Source organism: Actinia tenebrosa, unplaced genomic scaffold (genome assembly GCF_029948245.1).
Source record: "Actinia tenebrosa isolate PJP-AT-01 unplaced genomic scaffold, QUT_ActTen_1.0 PGA_scaffold2__45_contigs__length_23673736, whole genome shotgun sequence".
NCBI lineage: Eukaryota > Metazoa > Cnidaria > Anthozoa > Actiniaria > Actiniidae > Actinia > Actinia tenebrosa.
Window position 1 is genome coordinate 15,075,239 of NW_028292579.1, and position 21,829 is coordinate 15,097,067.

The 21,829-nt window shown below is 36.8% G+C and overlaps 2 protein-coding genes and 1 non-coding gene across 3 annotated transcripts; 2 read left to right on the forward strand and 1 right to left on the reverse strand.

Annotated features, from left to right (window-relative positions):
* Nucleotides 1–29: 29 nt before the first annotated feature.
* Nucleotides 30–2,268, forward strand: LOC148909366 (zinc finger MYM-type protein 2-like). Its single transcript, XM_089034665.1, has 2 exons — nucleotides 30–928; nucleotides 1,120–2,268. The coding sequence occupies exons 1-2, from the start codon at nucleotides 534–536 to the stop codon at nucleotides 2,171–2,173; spliced, it is 1,449 nt and encodes a 482-aa protein (XP_088890791.1). The 5' UTR covers nucleotides 30–533; the 3' UTR covers nucleotides 2,174–2,268.
* A 1,700-nt stretch (nucleotides 2,269–3,968) lies between these two features.
* Nucleotides 3,969–8,486, forward strand: LOC148909367 (uncharacterized). Its single transcript, XM_089034106.1, has 7 exons — nucleotides 3,969–4,056; nucleotides 4,741–5,312; nucleotides 5,635–5,736; nucleotides 6,104–6,159; nucleotides 6,661–6,863; nucleotides 6,980–7,578; nucleotides 8,200–8,486. The coding sequence occupies exons 1-7, from the start codon at nucleotides 3,969–3,971 to the stop codon at nucleotides 8,401–8,403; spliced, it is 1,824 nt and encodes a 607-aa protein (XP_088890232.1). The 3' UTR covers nucleotides 8,404–8,486.
* A 1,881-nt stretch (nucleotides 8,487–10,367) lies between these two features.
* On the reverse strand, nucleotides 10,368–11,996 carry LOC116287852 (uncharacterized). The gene is made up of 4 exons (XR_016120458.1): nucleotides 11,812–11,996; nucleotides 11,388–11,612; nucleotides 11,011–11,318; nucleotides 10,368–10,565 (listed from the first exon to the last, which is right to left on the reverse strand). It is a non-coding gene; the product is annotated as an uncharacterized LOC116287852 (transcript).
* Between the last annotated feature and the right edge of the window lie 9,833 nt (nucleotides 11,997–21,829).

Sequence of the window (21,829 nt, forward strand, 5' to 3'; positions counted from 1 at the left end):
TTCTGAACATCTTAGAAAATTCATGTATTTCTATAACCTTCAAAAACAAAAAAGTTTCGAGTGGTTAAACGCAAAAAGATAAAGCATTTTAACATCGAAGTTGTTGGTTTCTTGTTTGCCCAATGTTAACTATCCTCCTGGGACTAGTTATTGCTTGCAATTGTTAAGTTAGAGAATACATTCCAATGCAAGAGTGAACTGATTAGGTTTGATTGTCGCATTAAATCAACACAAACATAGCATACGATATAGAAACAGTCTTTTGGGAATTCAGCACAATTACACTTTTGCTCCACTGTATTTTATAATCTCTACAAGAGTATTACGATCTGTTCCACTCTAATTACCACACTTTGTTTTATGGGTAACGACCACTCTACACAAATACCGCCTTGATTGAACAAGAGTAAAATGGCATCAATTGGTATAAATACTGTAAAGGTATGCAAAAACTACAAAGTCCTTGGGGATCGGTTTAAATATCGAGGAAGTTTGGTGAAAATTTGCATTTGGTTCACGCTACGAACGGAGCAATGTCTACGCAAAGTCGTTTCAAAAAACCAAAAACTCCCTTAAAAGAGGTGCAGTGCATTTCCGCAGCAATTCCAAGCAAGACAAGAGCAGCTACCAAATGGTCTGTAAAAATATTCAAGGAATGGCAGATGGTAAGAACGAACCGCATTGCTGCATTGGAAGAAAGTAGCTTCAATTTCAATGCAAAAGAAACGCTACAAAATCTTGACACGCCTCTAGAGCAAATGACGACTGAATCTTTAAATTTTTGGTTAGTGAAATTTGTCCAAGAGGTGGCAAAAAGTAATGGAGAAGAATACCCTCCGAAAAGTCTGTATGCCATTGTTTGTGGTATAAATCGTTTCTTGGAAGGAACCGAAATGAAATGCAAGATTCTAGAAAAGGCCGACCTAAGGTTAGTTTTTCGAAAGTATCGTAAATTTTCAGGTTTAGAAATGATTGTAAACTACGTCGTAGCATAGCCACTATGAGGCGTATTATCAAATGTGACTAAGGAGATCATTAATTCATAAAAAAATACCGGCAACATGAATTTACGAAGAAAATACACATATTAATAATAAAATCGTTTTCTTCTTTTTCTAGATTTTCTGAATTTCGAAGAAGTCTTGACGCCGAAATGAAGAGAGGAACAAGAGACGGACTTTCGCAGAAGTTCAAGAAACCCACACGAGAAGAGATAACAGAAGAAGAAGAAGAACTGTTTTGGAAAAAAGGTTTATTAGGAATTAGTTCTGCCAAAACGTTATTAAATACTATTTACTTCTATAATGGTAAACTATTTGGTTTACGTGCTAGTGATCACAGAAATATTAGATTAAAGAATTTCAAAGTTTTCAAAAATAAGATAATTTTTGATGAAAGTCTTAGCAAGACCTTTCATGGCGGGCTAAAAGATATGAAATATTCTCCACGAGTAGTGACCCACATATGCCACGATATTAAAGAAGAAAATCACAGTAGATGTTTAGTTTCAATGTATAATTTATACTTTCAGAAAGTACAACAATTTGCAGAATCCTTAGGAGCTTTTTATTTCCGTCCAAATCGGGATCCTAGTAAGTTCAGTTATGACAAAAGTCCACTTGGCATCAATACCTTGAACAACATTTTACCAAATGAATTGTGTTGCAAAGCTGGCGTACAAAGAAAAACTAGCCATTCCTTGAGAATCACGTGCGCCACAAAATTATTTCAACAAGGTGTGGAAGAAAAAATTATTCGACAGCGAACTGGTCATCGGTCGGATGCACTTATGAAGTATCAACACCCTTCATCTGCACAGCTAGAAAATGCTAGTTCAATTTTGGACCCTCTGGCTACTGCATCGGAATTTAACGCAGAATTACCAAATTTTGAGGTTGTAACAGAATGCTGTGCATCAGAGATCCTAGAAGAAATAAGTGATGTTGAACTATCTAACATTCCGTTACCGGGTGATTCAAATGATTTGTTCGAATGCTTTTTAAATGAATTTGACAGTATAAGTGATGATTTATTAGCTCAGGTAGAAATGCCAACTAGCCATTTCTCACCTACTTTAAATTGTGAGCCTGTAGCAACCGGCAGTAGTTCAGCTGAGTCATTAAATAATGCAGTTTTTAGCAACTGCACAATTACATTCAATATTAAACAATAAATTAAGTAAGTTAATAATAATCATATATCGTTTGCTTCATGGGTGTGGCTACTTCTGATATGATATATAATGGACAAAGCGTGCTGTATTTGTAATTTATCTCTAAAAACAGCTAGTAAAGTCACTGAGATTGAATTGTTTTGCTATTGTTTTTATTTGCTTATCCTGGCAAGTATTATGCATCGAATATCAGTGGTCTATCAGATTTAGAACACTCATGAATATAAACATGAGTGTTTTAAATGTGATAGACCACTAATGTTTAATGCATCGTGTATTCATTATCAGCCCCGCACTCCCCTGAAAAATTCAAAACCGCCCCCGACTTTAAGAATCTTGATTTTTTAGCGGGGTATAAAAAACTTGTCACGTGATGTAAATCAAGGACGCCATTGGTCAAATCACCTTATTAATATTCATGAATTTTCTAATTTATTTTAGAAGTCTTTTTACTGTAAAATTAACGCTAGAAATTGCGAAATTACAAAAATATATAATTCTTAGTTTGGTCCAATAAATTCCAGCTCTACCAAAAAAAAAAAAAAAAAAAAAAGGTCACCTAAGGTCACCTAAGCTTGGTTGAGCACTTGAGCTTGGTTGTGCATAACCTGAGCCTACAAAATGTACAATAAACATCAACATCTACATCAAGTCCAATTTATTATGATGGTGTGACAAAACCATAGAGCTGGTCCCAATGCTGCTTGGTAAAGTTAACTTCGATTATGTGTTTCGTTGGCATTCACAGTGATTTACAATTTTTTCCAGTAGCTCGATGTATGGCTTTTTTCGCCGAGTTTCAATTTCTGATGTGTCGAGTCCAAGCGAGGTACACATTTCTTGCAGCAATTTAATTGAGAATCGGGACATTTTCTTGTTCGTCACAAGGTCGCATATATCGTAGGTGTCGTGGACTATAGGATGGCTTGTCGAAATTTGTGACATTATTTCGGCCTTTAAATCTTGAAGCTCTCTTTCTCTTTCATCATCTTCTAAGAGGTCGTCATCGTCCGCCATATCCGTAAGAGTGCGCTTAGCAGCTAGACGCGAAAAAACACCTGCAATCTGCTTACTCGTTAGAAACTCATTGCTGTCAAATAGAAGCTCTCCGTTATCGTCCTTTGCTATTCTCATTTCCTTCGATACCACTTTGGGGTTGCACTTCCTTCCAGTTTTCTCTCCTAACTGAAATTTTGCCAACAAGTAACGCTTCTGTTTGTCTGAGAATTTCTTGTTCTTTGATTTGGAAGATTTAAGAGCCCACCCTTCTGAAGGAGATGGACGAGCGTTTATCTTAGTAGTGAAATTCTCTTGTAATGTGGGAATGTCGCTTTCAGCATGTTCCAATTTAGAGGCATAACCTAAAATGGCACGGTCATAAAGTATGGCGTACATTCGGGGCCAAAAATCGAACTTTGCATTTTACATTGTACTTTCTGTTTTTTTGCCAACATCATGTTTTTGACATACAACTTTGAAGATATAAATGCTTAGTTTTCATATTCGACTTCCAACATTTCTTATTCTACTTGCTAGTTTTGTTAGTTTTGCTATTCCGATATATACCTTTGTTATGACATGCAAGATTTCTCATTCGACATCCAACCGCAATCCAAGAGATAAATGTATCGCGGACTCATTTACTGTTGTCCCCCACCCCCAAGTAGGACATGTCAAAACGTTCCCCAGTAGGGTAGGCCAGGAAGCAGCACTCCATCCCGGACGTTTGAAATTTTTGTCACAAATTGCACAATCGATTCATGTACGCGTTTTTGCCTCGCACGTGGTGACAAAAATGGCGGACGACAGGCAAAGCGAAAGTATTAACGAAGTTCGGCAGACTCTTTTAAGAGTTGCCCATCGCCTTTCAACAATAGAATCAGGTAGGTAAACTTATTATTTATTATATAGGTGTTGTAATTGTATTTTTGTTGTAATAGATGCGGGACAATCTCAAAATAAGTAGCTTTTCAGTACCCAATAGTGAGCCCATATATTTATATTAAAATCAAAAATCATTAATATTCATAAGACAAAACAAAAATTCTCTTAAATTAACAATGAGAGATTCTTAAATTAATAATAAGAGATTCGTCCTGATTTGCATGCAGCCTTTGTCACTGCAAAAAGTGCTTCAATCTTGAAAGTTACATAACAGATGACCTGTAACTATCCCAGATGCTTAATCATGGACTGGTCATTGTTTATTATTATTATTCATCATTTATTTATTTATTTTTTATTTTTTTTGTGGTGCAAATGGAAAAGTGTTGTGCACAACTCTGTAATGACCCCATCCCCCTTGCCACATACATTCTCTTACAACATTCCCACAAAGCTTGCATGAAAATATATGACCCACCCCCTATTTGCAGCAGCCCCCTCTTTATAAATAATTACCAGTCCCTAAGTTGGATAAAACATTTGAGTCCGAGGCCTAGCCATAGGTTTTTCATGCTCAAAAAGTGAGGTTTTTAAATATTATAACTTAGAAAACTATTTCCCATAGTCTATATTTTTTGTTTGGGACTAATAAATATTAATGAGTTTTCTAATGTGTTTTATAGCTGCAGCTCAATCAGGCGCACAATCTCCTCAGCCTCAAACACTTCAGTCTGCTGCACAGTCTAAAGAACAAGCCTCAACCTATAGTGTGTCTCAAGCAACACTGCAGGCCAGGCAACTTTCAGCTGCAGCTGAACAAAGGCGGCTCTTTGGCTATGGATTTGGCAGACGGCCGAACTCCTCTACCAAGTCATCTAAGGGGAAGCATGTAAAATCATGCATGCTCAAATTTGTTTGCCTAGCATCCAAAGATGCAGACCATCCACCAACAACTGTGAAGCAAAGGACAGTTTTGTCCAATGCTGGGTTGGGAGATGGAAGCATCTCCTTTCCCCAAGATGGCACATCAGTTTATGGAGGGATCGTGGACAAGTATCCCAAATTAAAGTCAGTCGGAGGATTTGACCTCCTACTTCACCAGAGGGGTGGTGGAGAGGATAGCGGCTTCCACCAAATCTTGCCACCCCACACCCCAGAACACCTTAAGGAGCTCTGTGGGCAGGCAAAAATTTACATTAGACCAGTCCAGCAAGATATTGCCTTGGATGATGCAGCAAAACTAGATACAGAGAAGGTAAGTTGTTACTGTACACTGTTTCTGCAAAAACTAATAATTCGAAATTGAAAAAGAATATGAAAAACTGTATTGTATAAATTGTAGAATGTGAAAACTGGATGGGATGGGATTGGGTTGAAAAAATATTACCTTCTTATAGAATTAAATTTTACTTAGTTTCTTTTTCATATATATGCTCAATGTGATTACAGTATGAACATGAAATTTTTACCATAATTAAAAATCTATTCCATAGGCGTAGGAGTTTAAATTTATGTTTATCCACTCGACTTACTAGAATGCAAATGTTTACTTTGTACCATGTTTTTCCCCGTTTCAGATTCAAAACGACATTCCACTGATTGAATGCTTTACATGTGGAGATCACATTCCCATGACAGAGATACATTCTCATAAGGAATCGCACCAGCAAGTTGCCAAGGTAGGTACTCTTAGGAGATAACTCTTAGATACTACTTTTTTAACAGTGACACCTGATCAGTGTATAACAGCAACCTAAGAAAGTTATTCCAATAGACCTGGACACTACTTATTAGCTGTTTGTGATTATTTAATTTATGCAAAGCAAAAAAAGGAAACAAACATTAATAACAAAACAATAGGCCCTTTACAGCATCAGAATTAGGCTGAATTTTGAAGACAAAACATAGGTTTGTGGTTATCTGGAGGTTGAGATTCTTTCATGTTGCCCTCCAAATTCAGCTGCATTCTGGCCTATTTCTATTTGATTAGTTAGTAGAGCAAAGGCTAATTTTTCAGCTGTACTTATTGTAAATATTTTCTTGTAGCCCATACAGGAAAAACAAACAACCATGGAGATGTTTGACTCAGACATAGTTGTAAGGTACTTTTTTCATTTTTAATAACAATTTTTTTCTGGGCACACTTTCCCCCTTTACCATCCCACGAACAGATCTTGTTCACACTCTCACCCTCTCTCTCAGTCCATGCTAGTGCTAGGTTCATTGACAATTAACAATACTTATTTGTGCAATTGATAACTACAGTGATTCTCCAAGTACAAGTGCAATGGCAGGGTCTTTATCAAGCTACCTATTGCATATGTATTATTTTGCTTATTATCAAACAGTTTGGGAGAAGGACCCCAACTGCAACTAAAACCTAGACCTTGTTAAAAAAACCTTAGACCTTTTGAAGTCAAGATTGGACCAGCATGGGTTTCAGTCAGCTTGAACAATAATAAAACTCATAAATCATACAAATTATGTATGTGCATCATATTCCTCTGTTGTAGTTACTAGTTGTAACCACAACATAGGAATGATGATGGACATACATATACTTACTAGTACCTAAAATATTCTTCTTTATCATATCATTATAGTAAACCCAGCACAAGTACCACATCTTCTACAAACTCTCCATCTGCACCTGCCACAGAAACCTGTGCATCTACATTTAATGAGAATGATATACAGAATGTCAATGTCTTAGCTGAAATTTGTCCTAATGCATCCACTATAGAGATACGAAGAGCACTGAACTCTTCAAATGGAAACATTCATGAAGCTGCTCAGCAGCTGTTAGGTAAGTTTTGAAAATTACTGTTCTTTCAGTTATGGAACAGTTTACGTTACCCATGGTAACACTCAAGTGATTATGTTTTGCAAAATGAACAATTTACTTTTTTTCCTGACCACCAGGTGTAGAGCCCATTACTATTGATGATTTGGATGACCCTGCTAGTGATGCTGATTTATTAACACCGGCTTTGGAATGCACTACATCTCCTGAGAAAGCTCTTCATCTTTTTCAAAAGCAAACCATCGTTGCTACACCAAAAGAGCGTATATTCCTATCCAGGTTAGATGGCATACCTGAGATGAAGAGAGAAATAATGGGAATATACAAAAATCCACAGACAAACCTGCATAGAGCTCCCAGAGTACGCTTCGAAGAGGAAGATGGCATTGGCTGTGGACCCGTGAGGGAGTTCTTCAGCAATGTCATTAAGATCATTGAAGAAGGAATATCGTCATCATCATCAAAACCACTTATGTTCCTAGAGGGCGAAACTGATCATCGCCTCCCAATACATGATCAGTCTCTTCGTGCTATTGGGGCTTTTAAGGCTGTTGGAAGGATGATAAGTCACTCTGTCCTGCATGGTGGGCCATTTGTATATGGGTTATCTCCTGCGGTGAAGCAATATCTCTCAACAGAAGCTAATGACAAACAGCTGTCTTTGACACTAGCTATTGAAGACATACCAGACATTGAATTGAGACAACTAATATCAGAAGTAAGTGTCAGCATGTGTAATTTTGACAATCCAGTTTCAACCATTAAAAATGCTATTAGGGCCTTGTCAGAAATTTGCAGGTGGAAAATAAAACCATATATTGAAACTAGAATGGCAATTCTCAAATTAAAAAAGGACAAAAAGTCACTTGTGGATGTTTTTGTATATTAATGAATTCTGTGCAAAAACTTATTTACAAAGTACTGTGTTAAGCTTTAGGTGCATTTCAGTGACCCTCACAATTAAGCAAAGGATTGATTTTTCTAATCAAGGAATTTTTCGTGACCTTCCTTTTTGGTGGTCTATTAAATTTAGTGACCCTCCCCTTTTTGGGTCTTAAAACTTGATGACTCTCCCCCTGTTTCCGCCCCCTGCAAATTGCTGACAAGTCCCTTACTTTGATTTTTTTTAAAAACGGACTTGGATATCTGACATACACATGTAGATGATAATTATTTCAGTCAATTGTCATATGAGCACAGTTGGGCAATCACTTTGCAGGCAAAATGCCATGAAAAATGGTATCACGTGGCTACACCTTGAAAATGTTTTTTTAAATTCTTAAAATACCTAAGCACATTGTATTTGTATGCTACATGTCTATTTTCCCATCTATTCAAGCTTGATGAACTGCTTTTGGACCAGAATGTAAGTCCAGAGCAAAGACTTGCCATTCAGCCTTACTTGTTTGAGGCTGGTTTAGACCCAGATGAATTAAACCAGAACAGGAAGTTCCTACTGGATGGTCTGATGACCTACAATGTCATAGACAAGAGACGCCTTGAGCTAGATGACATCATAAAAGGCAAGTCGAGTGTAGGGTAGTAACTTATAAATCATAAACACACAGTCTGGGGTACACAAAGATGTGAGTGTATCGTTCATATTATCAACTGAGAAGTCTTTTTATACTCCTGCGAAACAAATAATTGTATCCCATGAAACTTTTTTTGGCTGTCAATAGACCTTTTTCATACCACATGGGAGAATGGGCACTGAAGGTATGAGATACATTATCTTAAATAAGAAAGCCTTGCATATCCATCTTTTTTCCCTTGATAAATGCTTCTAAGCAGTATGGTTGGCCATTTGTTGCAAAATTCAACAATTCATAGATTTATATTATGTTATAACATAATATATTTGCATTCAACTACGCATTTTTGTTGAACTTCAACCTTTACTTTTTACATTTAACATCCATATTATTTATTCAAATTCTCTAATACCTCCAGTGTCTATTCCTCCACGTGGTACTAAAAAGGTCTATTGATCTTACCCAGCACAAATGTAATTTTAACATGTTATATAATAAATTCAATACAGTTTATACATTTACAAGTTGTTGTTCATTGATATTTGTACAGGAATGAATGAGGTTTCACTGCCCCGTTTCTTAACAAGATTCCCTACTTTGGCTACCCTGATATTCCCTTCAAAATGCGAAAGAGTTATTTATGGTTCTGACATTAAAGCAGTAATTACTAATGAGGAGAAAGATTTAAATGAGTGTAATAAAAGGGCTGCATTATGGTTTAATGATTACATTGATGACATTGGAACAAATTCAGAAGGTAGGAAGTGCTTAATCATAACAACAGAGTATAACACTAGACAGTGGTTAAATTCTTTATTTACTTATTTATTAGATGGCGCTAAGCTAGTAGACCTGGTATGTTTCTGGACTGCAGGTGGCTTGCAAGTTTCAAATGGACAGCTGTTGGTCAAGTTTGATGGTGGAGCAAACAACCTTCCATTGTCAGAAACCTGCTTTAAATCTATCATACTTCCAACAAAACATGAAGAATATTCTTCTTTCAAAAAAAACATGGACATTGCTTTGAAATATGGGTCCAAGGGCTTCAGTTTTCACTGATGGCATGACAATAAAATTGGTATAAGGATTTTCTGTTGCCAAGTTGTCAGCAAAAGTGGTCTTGTGCATGATGCATATATATCTGTTGTTAAAGTTTATATACGTTTTACAGTATTTTTTAATACATTTGTAATTGATTTTTGTAATTACAGGTGGAAAAATTTTACATTTCCAAGCTAACAATTATGGTTTGAGTGTTAAGATTTATTGTTTCAGTTACAGATCTAGATATATCACAGTTTTTGCAATGAGACACAATGTCACCAATAAATACACCAAATTGCAAGAATGTTGCCATACAAAAATAAAAAAATTGCAATTTTGATGCAACTATTTTTTAAAACTGTTTTCAAGCTATGGACTTTGTTTTTAAATAACTAAGCAGTTTCTATTGTACTTATGGGGATTTAGATTAAAACATTCTTGCAATGTCAGGTGTATGACAAGGACATGTACTATATATATTATGTCAGTGTAAAGGACTGCGGTTGTCCCATGGTGCAATTATGTGTAAAACTAGAAACTGCTTAAAAGATCATTGAATTCTTAGATGATGAATATATATACATACTTACATACTTTATTTACAGTGGAAAATACACTTGGCTAGTTACCTAACCTGTGAAATACAAATTACTTCTGTTGTTGTGTAATAGTCAACTTAAAACAAAGGAAATAAACTTGAAAATGTAAATGGACTTGCAAAGAACAAACCATAGAATTATACATATGTCACCTCTGTCAAAAATGATCGAATTTTTTTGGTGAATTAATGCAAAGAAAAAATTTTTTATATGTAATACATATGATTCTAGCTAAGATTTCCCATGGTCAATGTTACTCAAAATACAAGTAGGTCTATATAATTCACTATGGGAATATTTCACCATTTCCTATTGCAATATTTTGAGGTTTAAGTGTCAGCAATCAGAAGGATCTTGATTTGGGTAAAGGCATCTACTCCTGCAAGATAATTCATGTCGTATGTGTTTGGCAATACATTAATTTGATCTTCAGTGAAAGGGCAGTTTGTATCAGGAACTTCAACGGAATCAGGATGTTGCTCAGGAATTGGTCCTTGCCAGTCTATGCCATAATTGCAAGGGTCTTCCTGTAAAACAAAGAAATGATGAATTGCTATCATCCCCAAGATAGTCAGTAGCACCACCACCATGGTGATGATGAGCTAACATGCAATCAAAGAATAAAGAAAAAAAATAGAAAGAGGAAATGAGAACAGGAAAAAAAATGTGACTGTGTAATAATCCCTTTTCCTCTCGTGCACAAGATTTGTTCATTATATCACAATATTTCCCAAATAATTAACTGGGGAAAAAATTAATTTATTCAATAATTTTACTTTTCAAATATCTTCTAGTGTAATTCTAATGCTTGACAACAATAGCTGTTAACTCCCTATGAAGGTTTGTTCATTTGGTCATGGAAGTAGGAATTACATTATTGTTTTAGAAATGATAATCCCCTGCATTATAGAGGTCAGAGAAGATTATGACTAGTGACATTGTTGACAAAACACATTGATGACATTCCAATACCTGAAAAATTTCATTGTCGAAAGCTTGTAAACTACATGCTTCATGTAGTCCTCTAATCCATAGCTGCATGGGAGATTTGCTTTTCTCTGTTCTTAGTGGATGATGAATCCAGGCATTTTTCCAATTAATCAAGTGCCTATTAATGATAGGCAAGAACACATAATGCAGGCACCATAAATGAGATTCATCATCAGGATTTAATGTACCCTGACCTTCCAAAGAATGAAAGAGATTGTAGAAAAGACTAAGGCAACCACTAAACACATCTCTCCAAAGCCTTTCAATCCTCTGATTGTGAGTACTCTTCCCTAATTACAGAAAAGAAGGAAAATTCATATTCATATAATACTATACTATACTGTAGTACTATTCTGTACCTGTAATCACACTTCCCCTGCCAGTTCCTCGTCGACTTAGCATATATGCTGAAACATCCACATTTTCACCACCCTTATCAGCACGAACACGAGATGGGAGACCATATTCAGACACAGCTTCACGAAAAAGTGATAGAACAGTGCTTGCTTTGTTGTTGTTTGATGCCTTCAGAAAGACTGGGATTCTCGAGTATCCGTTTTCCACCATGCACAACTATTCTCCACCTTTTTTATTTATAGAACAATAAAACTCTATTTAAGACTCTAAATCATTTAGTTACATAAAGTGATTAATAGTTATTACTATTAAGTTAAATGCCATTTTATGTTACCAAAATATTTAGAGTCTTAAAGGGTATTAATGGAAAAATAGGAAGGTCACAAGTGATTTGGGAAATGTTGTCTTTGAAAACATTTTTGTTACCTGATCAGCTTGTGATTCCCATCTATGTGCCATAGTGCTAAGGGATACTTCACTCTATAATGACGCCTGTGCACAGTATTTCGCCACCTCTGAACCAAGCCAATGGGATCTGTACGCAATAAGGGGGACCTTATTCGTTCACGCTGAATACGGTGACCCTTGCTTTGCAGATAGCTTTTCACCATTCTAATTCCTACACCAGGATGTTCATTTAGAATACCTACAACAAGTTGATCCAACTGGCCATCATCTATATGACTGTACATAGCTGTATAGAAAACAATCAGAAAAAATTAATAATTGTTCAATGCTCATTATTCAAAGTATGAGTAACAATTTAACTGGGTGGAATTAGGTCAGTTTATATAAACTATGAATATATATTTCTTATAAAAGTGACTGACTAGAGAACAAATTAAACAAGCAACATTGCCAATCACAATGGCCTACATAAAATAATATTGAATATTATAATCATTATTACTATTATTATTACTATTATTATTACAAATGCTATCATAATGTATTAAATATTTTACTAAAAACTTATCGACATGCTATATTTGATTAAGAAAGTAAATATGCATAATTTTGCATATTAAAGGCTAAAAGGTGTCTGTTAAGAGTAAAACTTTAGGAAGTTTTTATCAGAAATACTAAATAATTAATTGTCATTAATTATTCACATAATATACAAGCTTAATTGTTAAATGCTGTACCTTTCACACTAAGTCCAAAGTGTGACATCCTCCTTTTGACAGTCCTGACACTCACACCAAGGATATTGCTTATATCACTTAATGGAAAATTTTGTTCCAATAGAAATGAAATCTCTTCCTCATTTATTTCATACGATGGTCGTCCACGCCACCCATTCTTATTTAACGGAGCTTTATAACTAGCACATTGAACTTGGTTCTTCTTTTCTATGTCGGACAACATTTTGAAGGCAGCTCCTACCATCTCAGTCACAGAATCGTCAATATCAAGACCTACTACCATTCTTTGTAGGTAGTCTAACTTGGAAACCACTGGTTGGAAGTCTGTCGAGACATCTCCTGAATCTCTCAATCTGTCCAAAGCATTGATAACGCTATGAACGGCTTCAATCAAATACGTTATGCTTTTCCTCCCTTTTATGGCTTGCAATCTCCTTGGGTACCTTACATGCGGTTGAAGTTCTTACCCATGGAAGACCAAGTTCGGAACGATGAAATGGGCATATAGTCAAAATTTTCTCGTCGTTTGGTTTTATATAAATCAACCCGGACCTGACAAGTATAAGCTCTTTTTCTGTTTCAACCCCTGTAAATGCTAAATACGACTTGTGCGCTGTAATATCTTTGGTGCACGATAATAAGGATATGATTTCAGTCGATTGACTTTTACCTCTTCGGTTATAAGAGCAAGAAGTACCAACAATTGAATAAAACGAGCACGAAACTTCCATGTTTACTCAAAATTACATCTGATCTGATGTCTGAAAATTGTTTCGCTAAGTAATTTACAACTGTAAAACCCGAGAGCATAGTAACGTTAGTTACTACTATAGATGCCGGTTTCTTTTAACCCTCCCATAACCATAATTGTATTGGACGTATCAAGTACCAAAATTAGACTTATCACAGTGCCAAAACAAAACTCTTCTTTAACTTTGAATTCGCTTGAAGGAATGACTTTAAGAATTTTTTTTAGTTGTGAACCTAGTAATACTATATATGCCCGAGGTACACGAAGGAATCATAGACCAAATGAAACACACATGGTCAGTGAATCGATAGTCACATTTCAGGGAACATTTCTCCTTTCCTAACATCATAAGTAGGCCGTGATTAGTAGATGTTGATGTTTATTGTACATTTTGATTTTTATTGTACATTTTGTAGGCACAAGGTTATGCACAATGCACATGTCGATGACCTTAGGTCACCTAAGGTCCACCTAACGTGGGAGTGTCAATAGCTACTACTTTGCCAATCCTCTTGCCTCGGTGAAGAATAATGTCTCTATGTTGTGTGTTTCTAACATAAATCCAAAACCATTGTTTGCTAGTAGACACAACACAGTCTATAATCTCTAGTCCCATTTCATAAAGACACACCGTACCTTGTATTGTCCCATCCTTTCCATTGATGTCTTGATTCTTAGCGACCCTCATCTTAATGCGCTGGGCCTCAGTCAACTTAGGGACAGTTATAGTCTCCAGTACTTCCACGTCACATACTTGGGGGACAACTTGAACAGTGTTAATTCCTTTCCATCCTTGAGCAAACTGTGCAACATCCTTTGTACAACTTCTAAGAACACCATTGAATAGATCAATGACACAACATAATCTCCACAAAATGTCAGCCCCTACCAACAAAGGGATGTTTATATCACATACATAGACTGGGTGCCTGATCACCCGAGTTCCAAATTTCAGATTGAGCCAACATCTACCATATGTTTTGACTCTTCCATTACTTGCATTGTACAACTTTGCACATCCATCAATCAGCTTTAGGCATGGATTCTTTAACAACAACTGCTCAAAAAGTTCCCTTGTTATGATAGTGGCTTCTGCTCCTAAGTCTAAGGGTGCCAACACATCTGTACCTGTTTCTATGGTAACAGTGAAATGAGGACAGCCTCCCTCTCGCTGAAATGTCAAAATTCCCAGAATGTCATCAGATACACAGTCACTATTTTCGATTAAATTCACTTCTGGTGAAGATTCCATGCCTTTTCCATTTAACCCATCTACATCTAGGCTTCTAGCATGAATTGTCTCCGGTAGACTCTCATCAGCATTCAGTGTTCCTTCAGGCTTTTCACCATCTGCGTCATTACTACTAGACTCATCAATGCTAGACTGTACTTCCATGTCAGGGTTAGTTCCATTAGACATATTATCTTCATCTGCTTGTACGTCACTTATCTTGTCACTTACTTCATGTGTCTGATTAGTTTCAGGATGTTTCTCTTCAACAACTGTGGGAGCCACATGTATCTCCTCTTTTCACTGTCCAGATGGGGTTGAAACTTGTTCCTTGGTTACAGGTGCTTGGGGCTTAGGGGGTGCTCTCTGTCGCTCATATCCGTCAATTATTTGCTTTAGATAATCCATAAATCCATCTTGCTGAGCTTGAGCAGTAGGTAATTCAACTCTTGGATTTTGAACGGCTGGAGATTGTATCCCTGTGGTTGATCCATTAGATGTTTTTCCATCACTTCTCTGACAGTCTCTAGCATAGTGTCCTGGTTCTCCACAGCGAAAACAATCACCTTTCCTCAGTCTCTTGAAACTGTCTCTGGGGTTTGACCAAGTCTTTCTACTTCCACTTCCTCCAAGTTAAGGCTTGCTCTGTCCTTCACCTCGCACACTTGGAGCTCCTTGGGACGTGATCGCTTGTGATAGAAGATCTCTGCCTTTGCAACGAGATCATCCAGATTATTGAGGGCTAAAGCCTCAAGCTGTTGACGAATGTGAGGTTGGAGGCCATCCACAAATGCAAGTCTTAGCTGAACATCATCTCTTTCTCGAAATCCAAAAGCTCTTGTTGATAGTCGTTTTAGTCTGCGAAGAAATTCACTGGGTGTTTCTGTTGGTTTTTGCCTGCCTTCTTTACCTCGCAGGGCCTCAATTGCAGCCTCTTGACAGGAGAATCTGCCGAAATCTTTTTCCAACTGTCCACAAAGTTTGTCAAAGTCACTTCGTATCTCTGGTGAATAACTCTGTATCTGCATACTGGCAGTACCCTCGACAACCATCTTTACTATAGCTAGCTTTTCATCATCACTGTAGGGTGGTTGTCTCACTGATAACTTACTTTTTAAGGTGGCTATAAACTCTTCAATGCCTGCATTTGGTCGTATTTCAGGGTTGAAGGGCGTTAAATTCTTACAGATCTTTGACCAATCGGAGGGAAGTCCCTTCCCCACACATGTAGGAGTTGGAGTTGTCCTTTGATTGCGAAACCAAGACATTTCGTTCCTCTCCATACTCTCCATAATATTTATCGATCTCTGATTCACCCTTATCTTACTTATGGCTTAACTTTATGGGGACAAGCTGCACAAATTCACCTAAACAAAGTTCTTCTTCTACAAAAATGAGTTCTTAGATTAATGTACTTCACTGATAGATCCCAACATGCCATTCCTCTTTTTATCAGAGCTAATACACTACCAATTAACTTCCTCTACTATGAATCGGTCGCCCAGTTAATGCATGATATATATAAAAATAAGCTTGCACCTCTTAATATTCTAAATCAATTTACCCTTGCTACGAGTGTTCACTCATACAACACAAGATTCTCATCATCAGGAAATTTCTATATTAAAAAATCTCAACTGGAAGTACAAAAAAATTCATTCTCAAGATTTGGAGCTAGGTTATGGAATACGATACCGAGCAATTTGCGTAAATTAAAAAAGAAGAAGTTTAAGTTAATATTACGTAAAACACTATCTGATTTTCTCCTAAGAGAAGATAGCTATGTTGACACTTCCACTATTGTAGACAGACTACATTATACTTTGAACGTCTCGGACTGAGTCTTTATATATTGCGACTATTTATTAATAATTATTTCTTGATTTTCAATACTTGGTTAGTATCATTTTTCCTTTTTCTCCTTACTTTTTTCCCTTTTGGTTTTTTTATTTTAAGTAAACTGTTAGTTTTTCATTTATTTATCGTCATATTTTATTTGTAAATCTTCTAATATTTATTTAATGTAATATATCGCCTCCCGCCTAGATTAGCTTTATGCTATTTGCGGGAGGGTGATAAATTGTGTACATATAGTCATTATTTTGTAAAAAATAAACTTGAAACTTGAAACTTAATTACATTCAATCAAAACAACGGTTCTATGATGATCCATCCAATTTCAAGGAGGGACCAGATGAATTCATCACAAACGAAGGAAGAGGGAAGATAAGAGACCTTGGGGGTTGGGTTGTCAGTGAGGAAGCAAAAGCATGTTTGTCGTACATTAATGCAAACAAAGGCTCAAAAAATAAGAATGTTACCAAAAAAGTAATGGAGAAGAGAGAAATGAAAAAGATACTAGATGGAATTAAAAGGAGACAAGAAGAAACAATCAGCAATACTGATTATCCAGAAACGCTAGAACACATTTTGAAGTATAACAGGGGTGCAAAAACTCACATCACTGATGCAGCATTTGAGTTTTTCCTTGCACTTGCATCTACATCTATTTAATGTTGCATACCTGAAGGTAAAAGGAAACACTGAATTGCAAGAAAAGTTCCAGCAACTGTGCAGTGCGGCTCTACGCGCTTTAGCTTTTAGCATGGCGGAACGCGACGAGTTCACGGACGAGCGTGACGATTTGCGTGACGGTTGGGACGCGTTGTCTTCGTTAATCATCGACAACCGGCGTTTCGCTGCCTCTTGTGCTGTTTTAAGTGAAGTTGCGACGTTATCCATGCGTTCCCTAAGTTGTTCTACTTTATGTGTAACATGTGCAGCCTATCTAAAAAGTATTCGAGAGAACGAATCTGAAGTTGTTGAAACTGTGCTGAGTATTGTTGAAGTAAGTAATGTTGTATATGATATACATAATTATAGTTCACCTGAGAGCTATCCAAGGCGCGAAAGCTTATGAGCAGTATTTTATAAGTCAATGTTGATGTTTTTTCATTTAGGGAAGTAAACCTATGCATGACGAAGAAAGCGATATCGACTCATTCGATGAAGTCATTCAAACTTTCAACCAATTAAAGATTCAGGAAGAAAATTCGCCTACTCCGGAGACTACGAGCGACGCATCTAGCGATGAAGCTTCTCCATCCGCTAAAATTTCTGGTGACACATTCATTAGCCCTGACACCGCAAGTACTGGATCTACGACCAGTAGTGAACAAGTGATACGATGTCATCACAATAATCCACTTGAAAAGTTGAACGACTTTTTCGTTGTTTCAAATATTCCACCTATTCAAAGGAGATGGATAGACTGGGATGAAATAAGTGAGAAAACGAGGCAGCGATATACAAAGAGGGGCGCTGAAATCGTAGCCGCTGTTGTCCAAACCATCTCTCCTGAAAATGCTGGACCGATTTGGAAGGCTGTATCGTCATCTTCCATAATCAGTAGACTTCTTGGTGTAAATGAAGTTACAATGGCTGACCAACGTTATTTAGATGCTTTAGCTGAATCGTACAAGGATGAGTCGAGCTGGGATACCCGAAAACAAGTCCTGTCTATATAATGACTGATTTAGCAAGCTATGCTGTGATATCATCCCTTATTCCTGGTCTTACCAAGTACAGGTACACTGCAGCAAATTTACATCGTTTACAGTTTGGTCGTGGTGTGCCAGTTCTTGTTCAAACGTCCGCTCGTATAAGAATAGATTCAAAACAACTCGATCACTTTTTATCATTTATAACTAGCCCACATTTGGTTCAAGATCTTCCTTTTGGCCAAAAGCACCTCACGCTTTCATCTGGCAAAGTCTTGGAAGTACCGAGCGTGATACGTACAATGATACCACGACGGATTGTACAGCAGTATAGTAGATACTGTGAAGAAACAAATTTCCATCCATTGAGCGAGAGTACGATGTTTCGCATACTGTCAGAGTGCAGTGCTTCAGTCAGAAAATCTCTTCAAGGCCTCGATTACTTCGCTGCGGATGGATCGCGAGCGTTTGATGAGCTATTATCGCTAGTTCCCAAGCTTGTTGAATATGGTGCTACTGACAGAGAATGGGAAGTGAAAACAACAGAGAATCTAAAGACATCAAGACTTTACTTGAAAGGAGATTATAAGGTAAACAAACATTATTATTTACAATCTTAACAGGATTCATCATAATTTGTTAATTCATTTTTTTCCACAGGCTCATCTTGACAATGCTGATAAAGTAGCAGATCACTGTTTAGTCTTTTCCCTTAGTGACAGTAGCGATGCTGACTTCAAGAAGGAATGTAATCACAAACATGATGCTGTCTGCGAGCAGTGCTTAGCTCTTGAAGAAACTTTAAAAGACATCGAAGGATGCTTCAAAGATTTTGAGTTTCCCTCTGTTGATGAGCGAGATGAAGTACACTACACTGTACGATCAGCCATACTAGCCATTCAGTCATGGAAATGCCACATTCTCAGGTCTTCAAGGCAGGATCAAGCACGACGCGATATTCTTGAGCTTCTTGATGACAAGACGGTATTAATTGTAAGTGATTGGGCCATGAAGTTTTTGCCCCAGAAGTATAGAGAATCCCAGCAAGACTGGTTTGGCAAACGTGGTATTTCCTGGCACATATCTGTTGTGTACAGACGTCAAAGTGGAAAACTACAGTGGCAGGGTTTCGTGCACATCATTCAATCATGTAGCCAAGACAGCCCAGCAGTGGTGACCATAATGGGGGATGTACTTCGAGCCCTGAAGCGGGAACATCCCGAAATCACAACAGCCCACTTTTGACAAGACAACGCAGGTTGTTATCACTCCGCGACAACAATCCTGTCCTGCCACACTATAGCGAAATCATCTGGAGTAAAAATAGCCCGCCTTGATTTTAGTGATCCCCAAGGTGGCAAGGGAGCGGCAGATCGCCTAGCAGCAACGTGCAAAAGCCACATCCGTGCTTACATAAACGAAGGCAACGATGTACTTACTGCGAAACAACTCGAAAAAGCCCTTCTCTCACATGGAGGTATAAATGGCGTGCGCGTAGTTTCAATGGAATCCATTGGAAACACAGATGAGTGTACCGAGAAAAAACCAGGCATCAGTAAGATGAACAACTTTGAATTCATGCCCGCAGGTAAAAATAAAGTCTGGCGTGCCTATGGAGTGGGCGAAGGGAAAGTTATCAAAACTGTCAAACCATCAGCAGGTATATCATGTAATAAATATATTCCTTCCTTCCTTGATTGATTGATTGATTGATTGATTGATTGATTGATTGATTGATTGATTCATGGATTCATCCATTCTTTCATTAATCCATGTGCACGCCGGGTCATCTGGCTCGGATTTCCGGACATATACTTGAAGCAAAATATGATATCTTGACCGGGATAATTTTTCTAGAGACTGGGTACTACTTATTTTGATATAAAAACGGGTCGCTGAGCTTCTTGGGATAGCTTTGACAAAGCAAAGAGCGGGAAATTTACAAAGAACGCGAACTAAGCTTCATTTTGATACCAAACTTGAGCTGTAAAACTTAAGAATCGACGAATTGCAGATGGCAGACTTCGAGTCAAAATGGCTTCTTAAAGACAAGTTGTGAAATTGGCAGACTTCTCTTCCAAAAAACTTTTTTGCTTCCAATCCAAAAATCTTACAGAGGTAAATAATGGATTCCATGTTTATCAAGTAAGAATCGTATGTTTTTTATTTTTCATACAAACCTAATCAGGGCGAGAAATAATTATATATCTGGACCACCTTTATAGCATAGTCACAACAGTTTGTACTCTTTCACAGCTGACTGTGGCACAATGCCTTACAAGAGAAATAATCGCTTCGATGTGGGCAGCTTTGTAAGGAGAAAGCGCGAAGTTCTTCAGGAATTGACGGAAGAAAAAGTGAATTCCTTGTCTTCTATTAAAACCTTACAGCAGCAGGTCAGGAGATTGAAAAATAAGGTAAGGTTTTTAAACATTTTTGAATTTAAGTTAAGCTTAAATCTGAATTGAAAGTTAAGAACAGCAGTGTCGGACTTGAAAAACATTAACTTAATAAATGTAAGAAATTAAACTTATAAGCTTATTGGCCGATAAGTTTCTGAATTATTAAGAAAGGCTAGGAACAAGACTATCTTGAATAAAATGCTATAAGGAATAGAAAAAATATATTACACGAGTTGTGATCTACATTCAAATTCTCCTTACCTTTTTGATATAATTACTGTTAAAAGTTAATAAGAATTTGTCTTTTGATAAACTATCGAATTTCTGTCTTATTTATATTTTACTTTGCAGTTTTTATTAATCTTATTTTGTTTTTTTGTTGTTTTTTTAAATTTTTCTTACTCTTATTAAAATTTTACATTTTCTTCATCTTGCAAATGCAGGAAAACCAACTAAGAGAATCAACTAAGAAAGCATCTGCATGTACAACACCACCTCCTCTTAAGGTATTTTTTATTCAGATAATTTGCTTTGGTGCATTCTACCTTTATTTAATGAAAATATATATAATACATAGTTTCTGATATTTTAGGTTCCAAAAAGAGTCAGGTCTCCTACATTGCTAAACAGTCCTGCTTGTAACCAGAAAACTCTCCAAAGAAGGAATGAAGAAACATTCAACTTGGCCCAAAAAATATACGGAGCTACAAACAGCAACAAAAGGCCAGCACTAGATGGACTCTTTGACACCTTGCAAAAGAAGTGTAAGATTAATGAGCTAGGGGATTATGTATTGACTAACCAGAAAGTCACAGAATATGTAATAAACAAAGTCCAAAAAAAGGAAATAGATAATTTTACTAAATCACACCAAAATGTATTGAGAAGTATAGCAGCATACTATTCTGCTGGTGTTATGGGTAAAAGAAAGTACCAGGCAGTGCGTCTTGCTACCTCTATGACATCCAGTAAACGCTAAAGGGGTGGTCGAACTGGTCTGAAATTTTTGGGGAATTGTACAATTCCTAAATTACTTACTTATAATCAGTTGATAAAGGAAATCAATGCTATAGATATTGGCAATGTATTTCCAGTTGAAGAGCTGTTATCAGGTGATGATGAAATTAGCATAAATGGTAGTTTTCGTGACCTGAGAGAATTTCTCCCAAGACTTGCTAACTTCTATTTAAGCAACTCAAAGAAAGATAGTCTTAGATGGTTTGGTGAAACTGAAGGTAACTTCAAGGTTGCTTTTGGGGGGGATGGTTGCCCTTTTGGAAAGCATGAAACAGCTTGCTCATTTCTAATTAGTTTCCTCAATACAGGAAAAAAGGTTGCATCTAGTAATGATAATTTTTTAGTCTTTGGTGCAAACTGTGAGGAAACCTCTTTGACAGTTACAAAATATGTTCAAG

Excerpts from the sequence above, each read along its gene's own strand:
- LOC148909366 (XM_089034665.1), top strand. The coding sequence starts at position 534 with ATGTCTACGCAAAGTCGTTTCAAAAAACCAAAAACTCCCTTAAAAGAG. Across the intron at positions 929-1,119 it reads CTAGAAAAGGCCGACCTAAG|ATTTTCTGAATTTCGAAGAA; the intron begins GTTAGTTTTTCG and ends TTCTTTTTCTAG.
- LOC148909367 (XM_089034106.1), top strand. The coding sequence starts at position 3,969 with ATGGCGGACGACAGGCAAAGCGAAAGTATTAACGAAGTTCGGCAGACT. Across the intron at positions 5,313-5,634 it reads CAAAACTAGATACAGAGAAG|ATTCAAAACGACATTCCACT; the intron begins GTAAGTTGTTAC and ends TCCCCGTTTCAG. Across the intron at positions 7,579-8,199 it reads TGAGACAACTAATATCAGAA|CTTGATGAACTGCTTTTGGA; the intron begins GTAAGTGTCAGC and ends CATCTATTCAAG.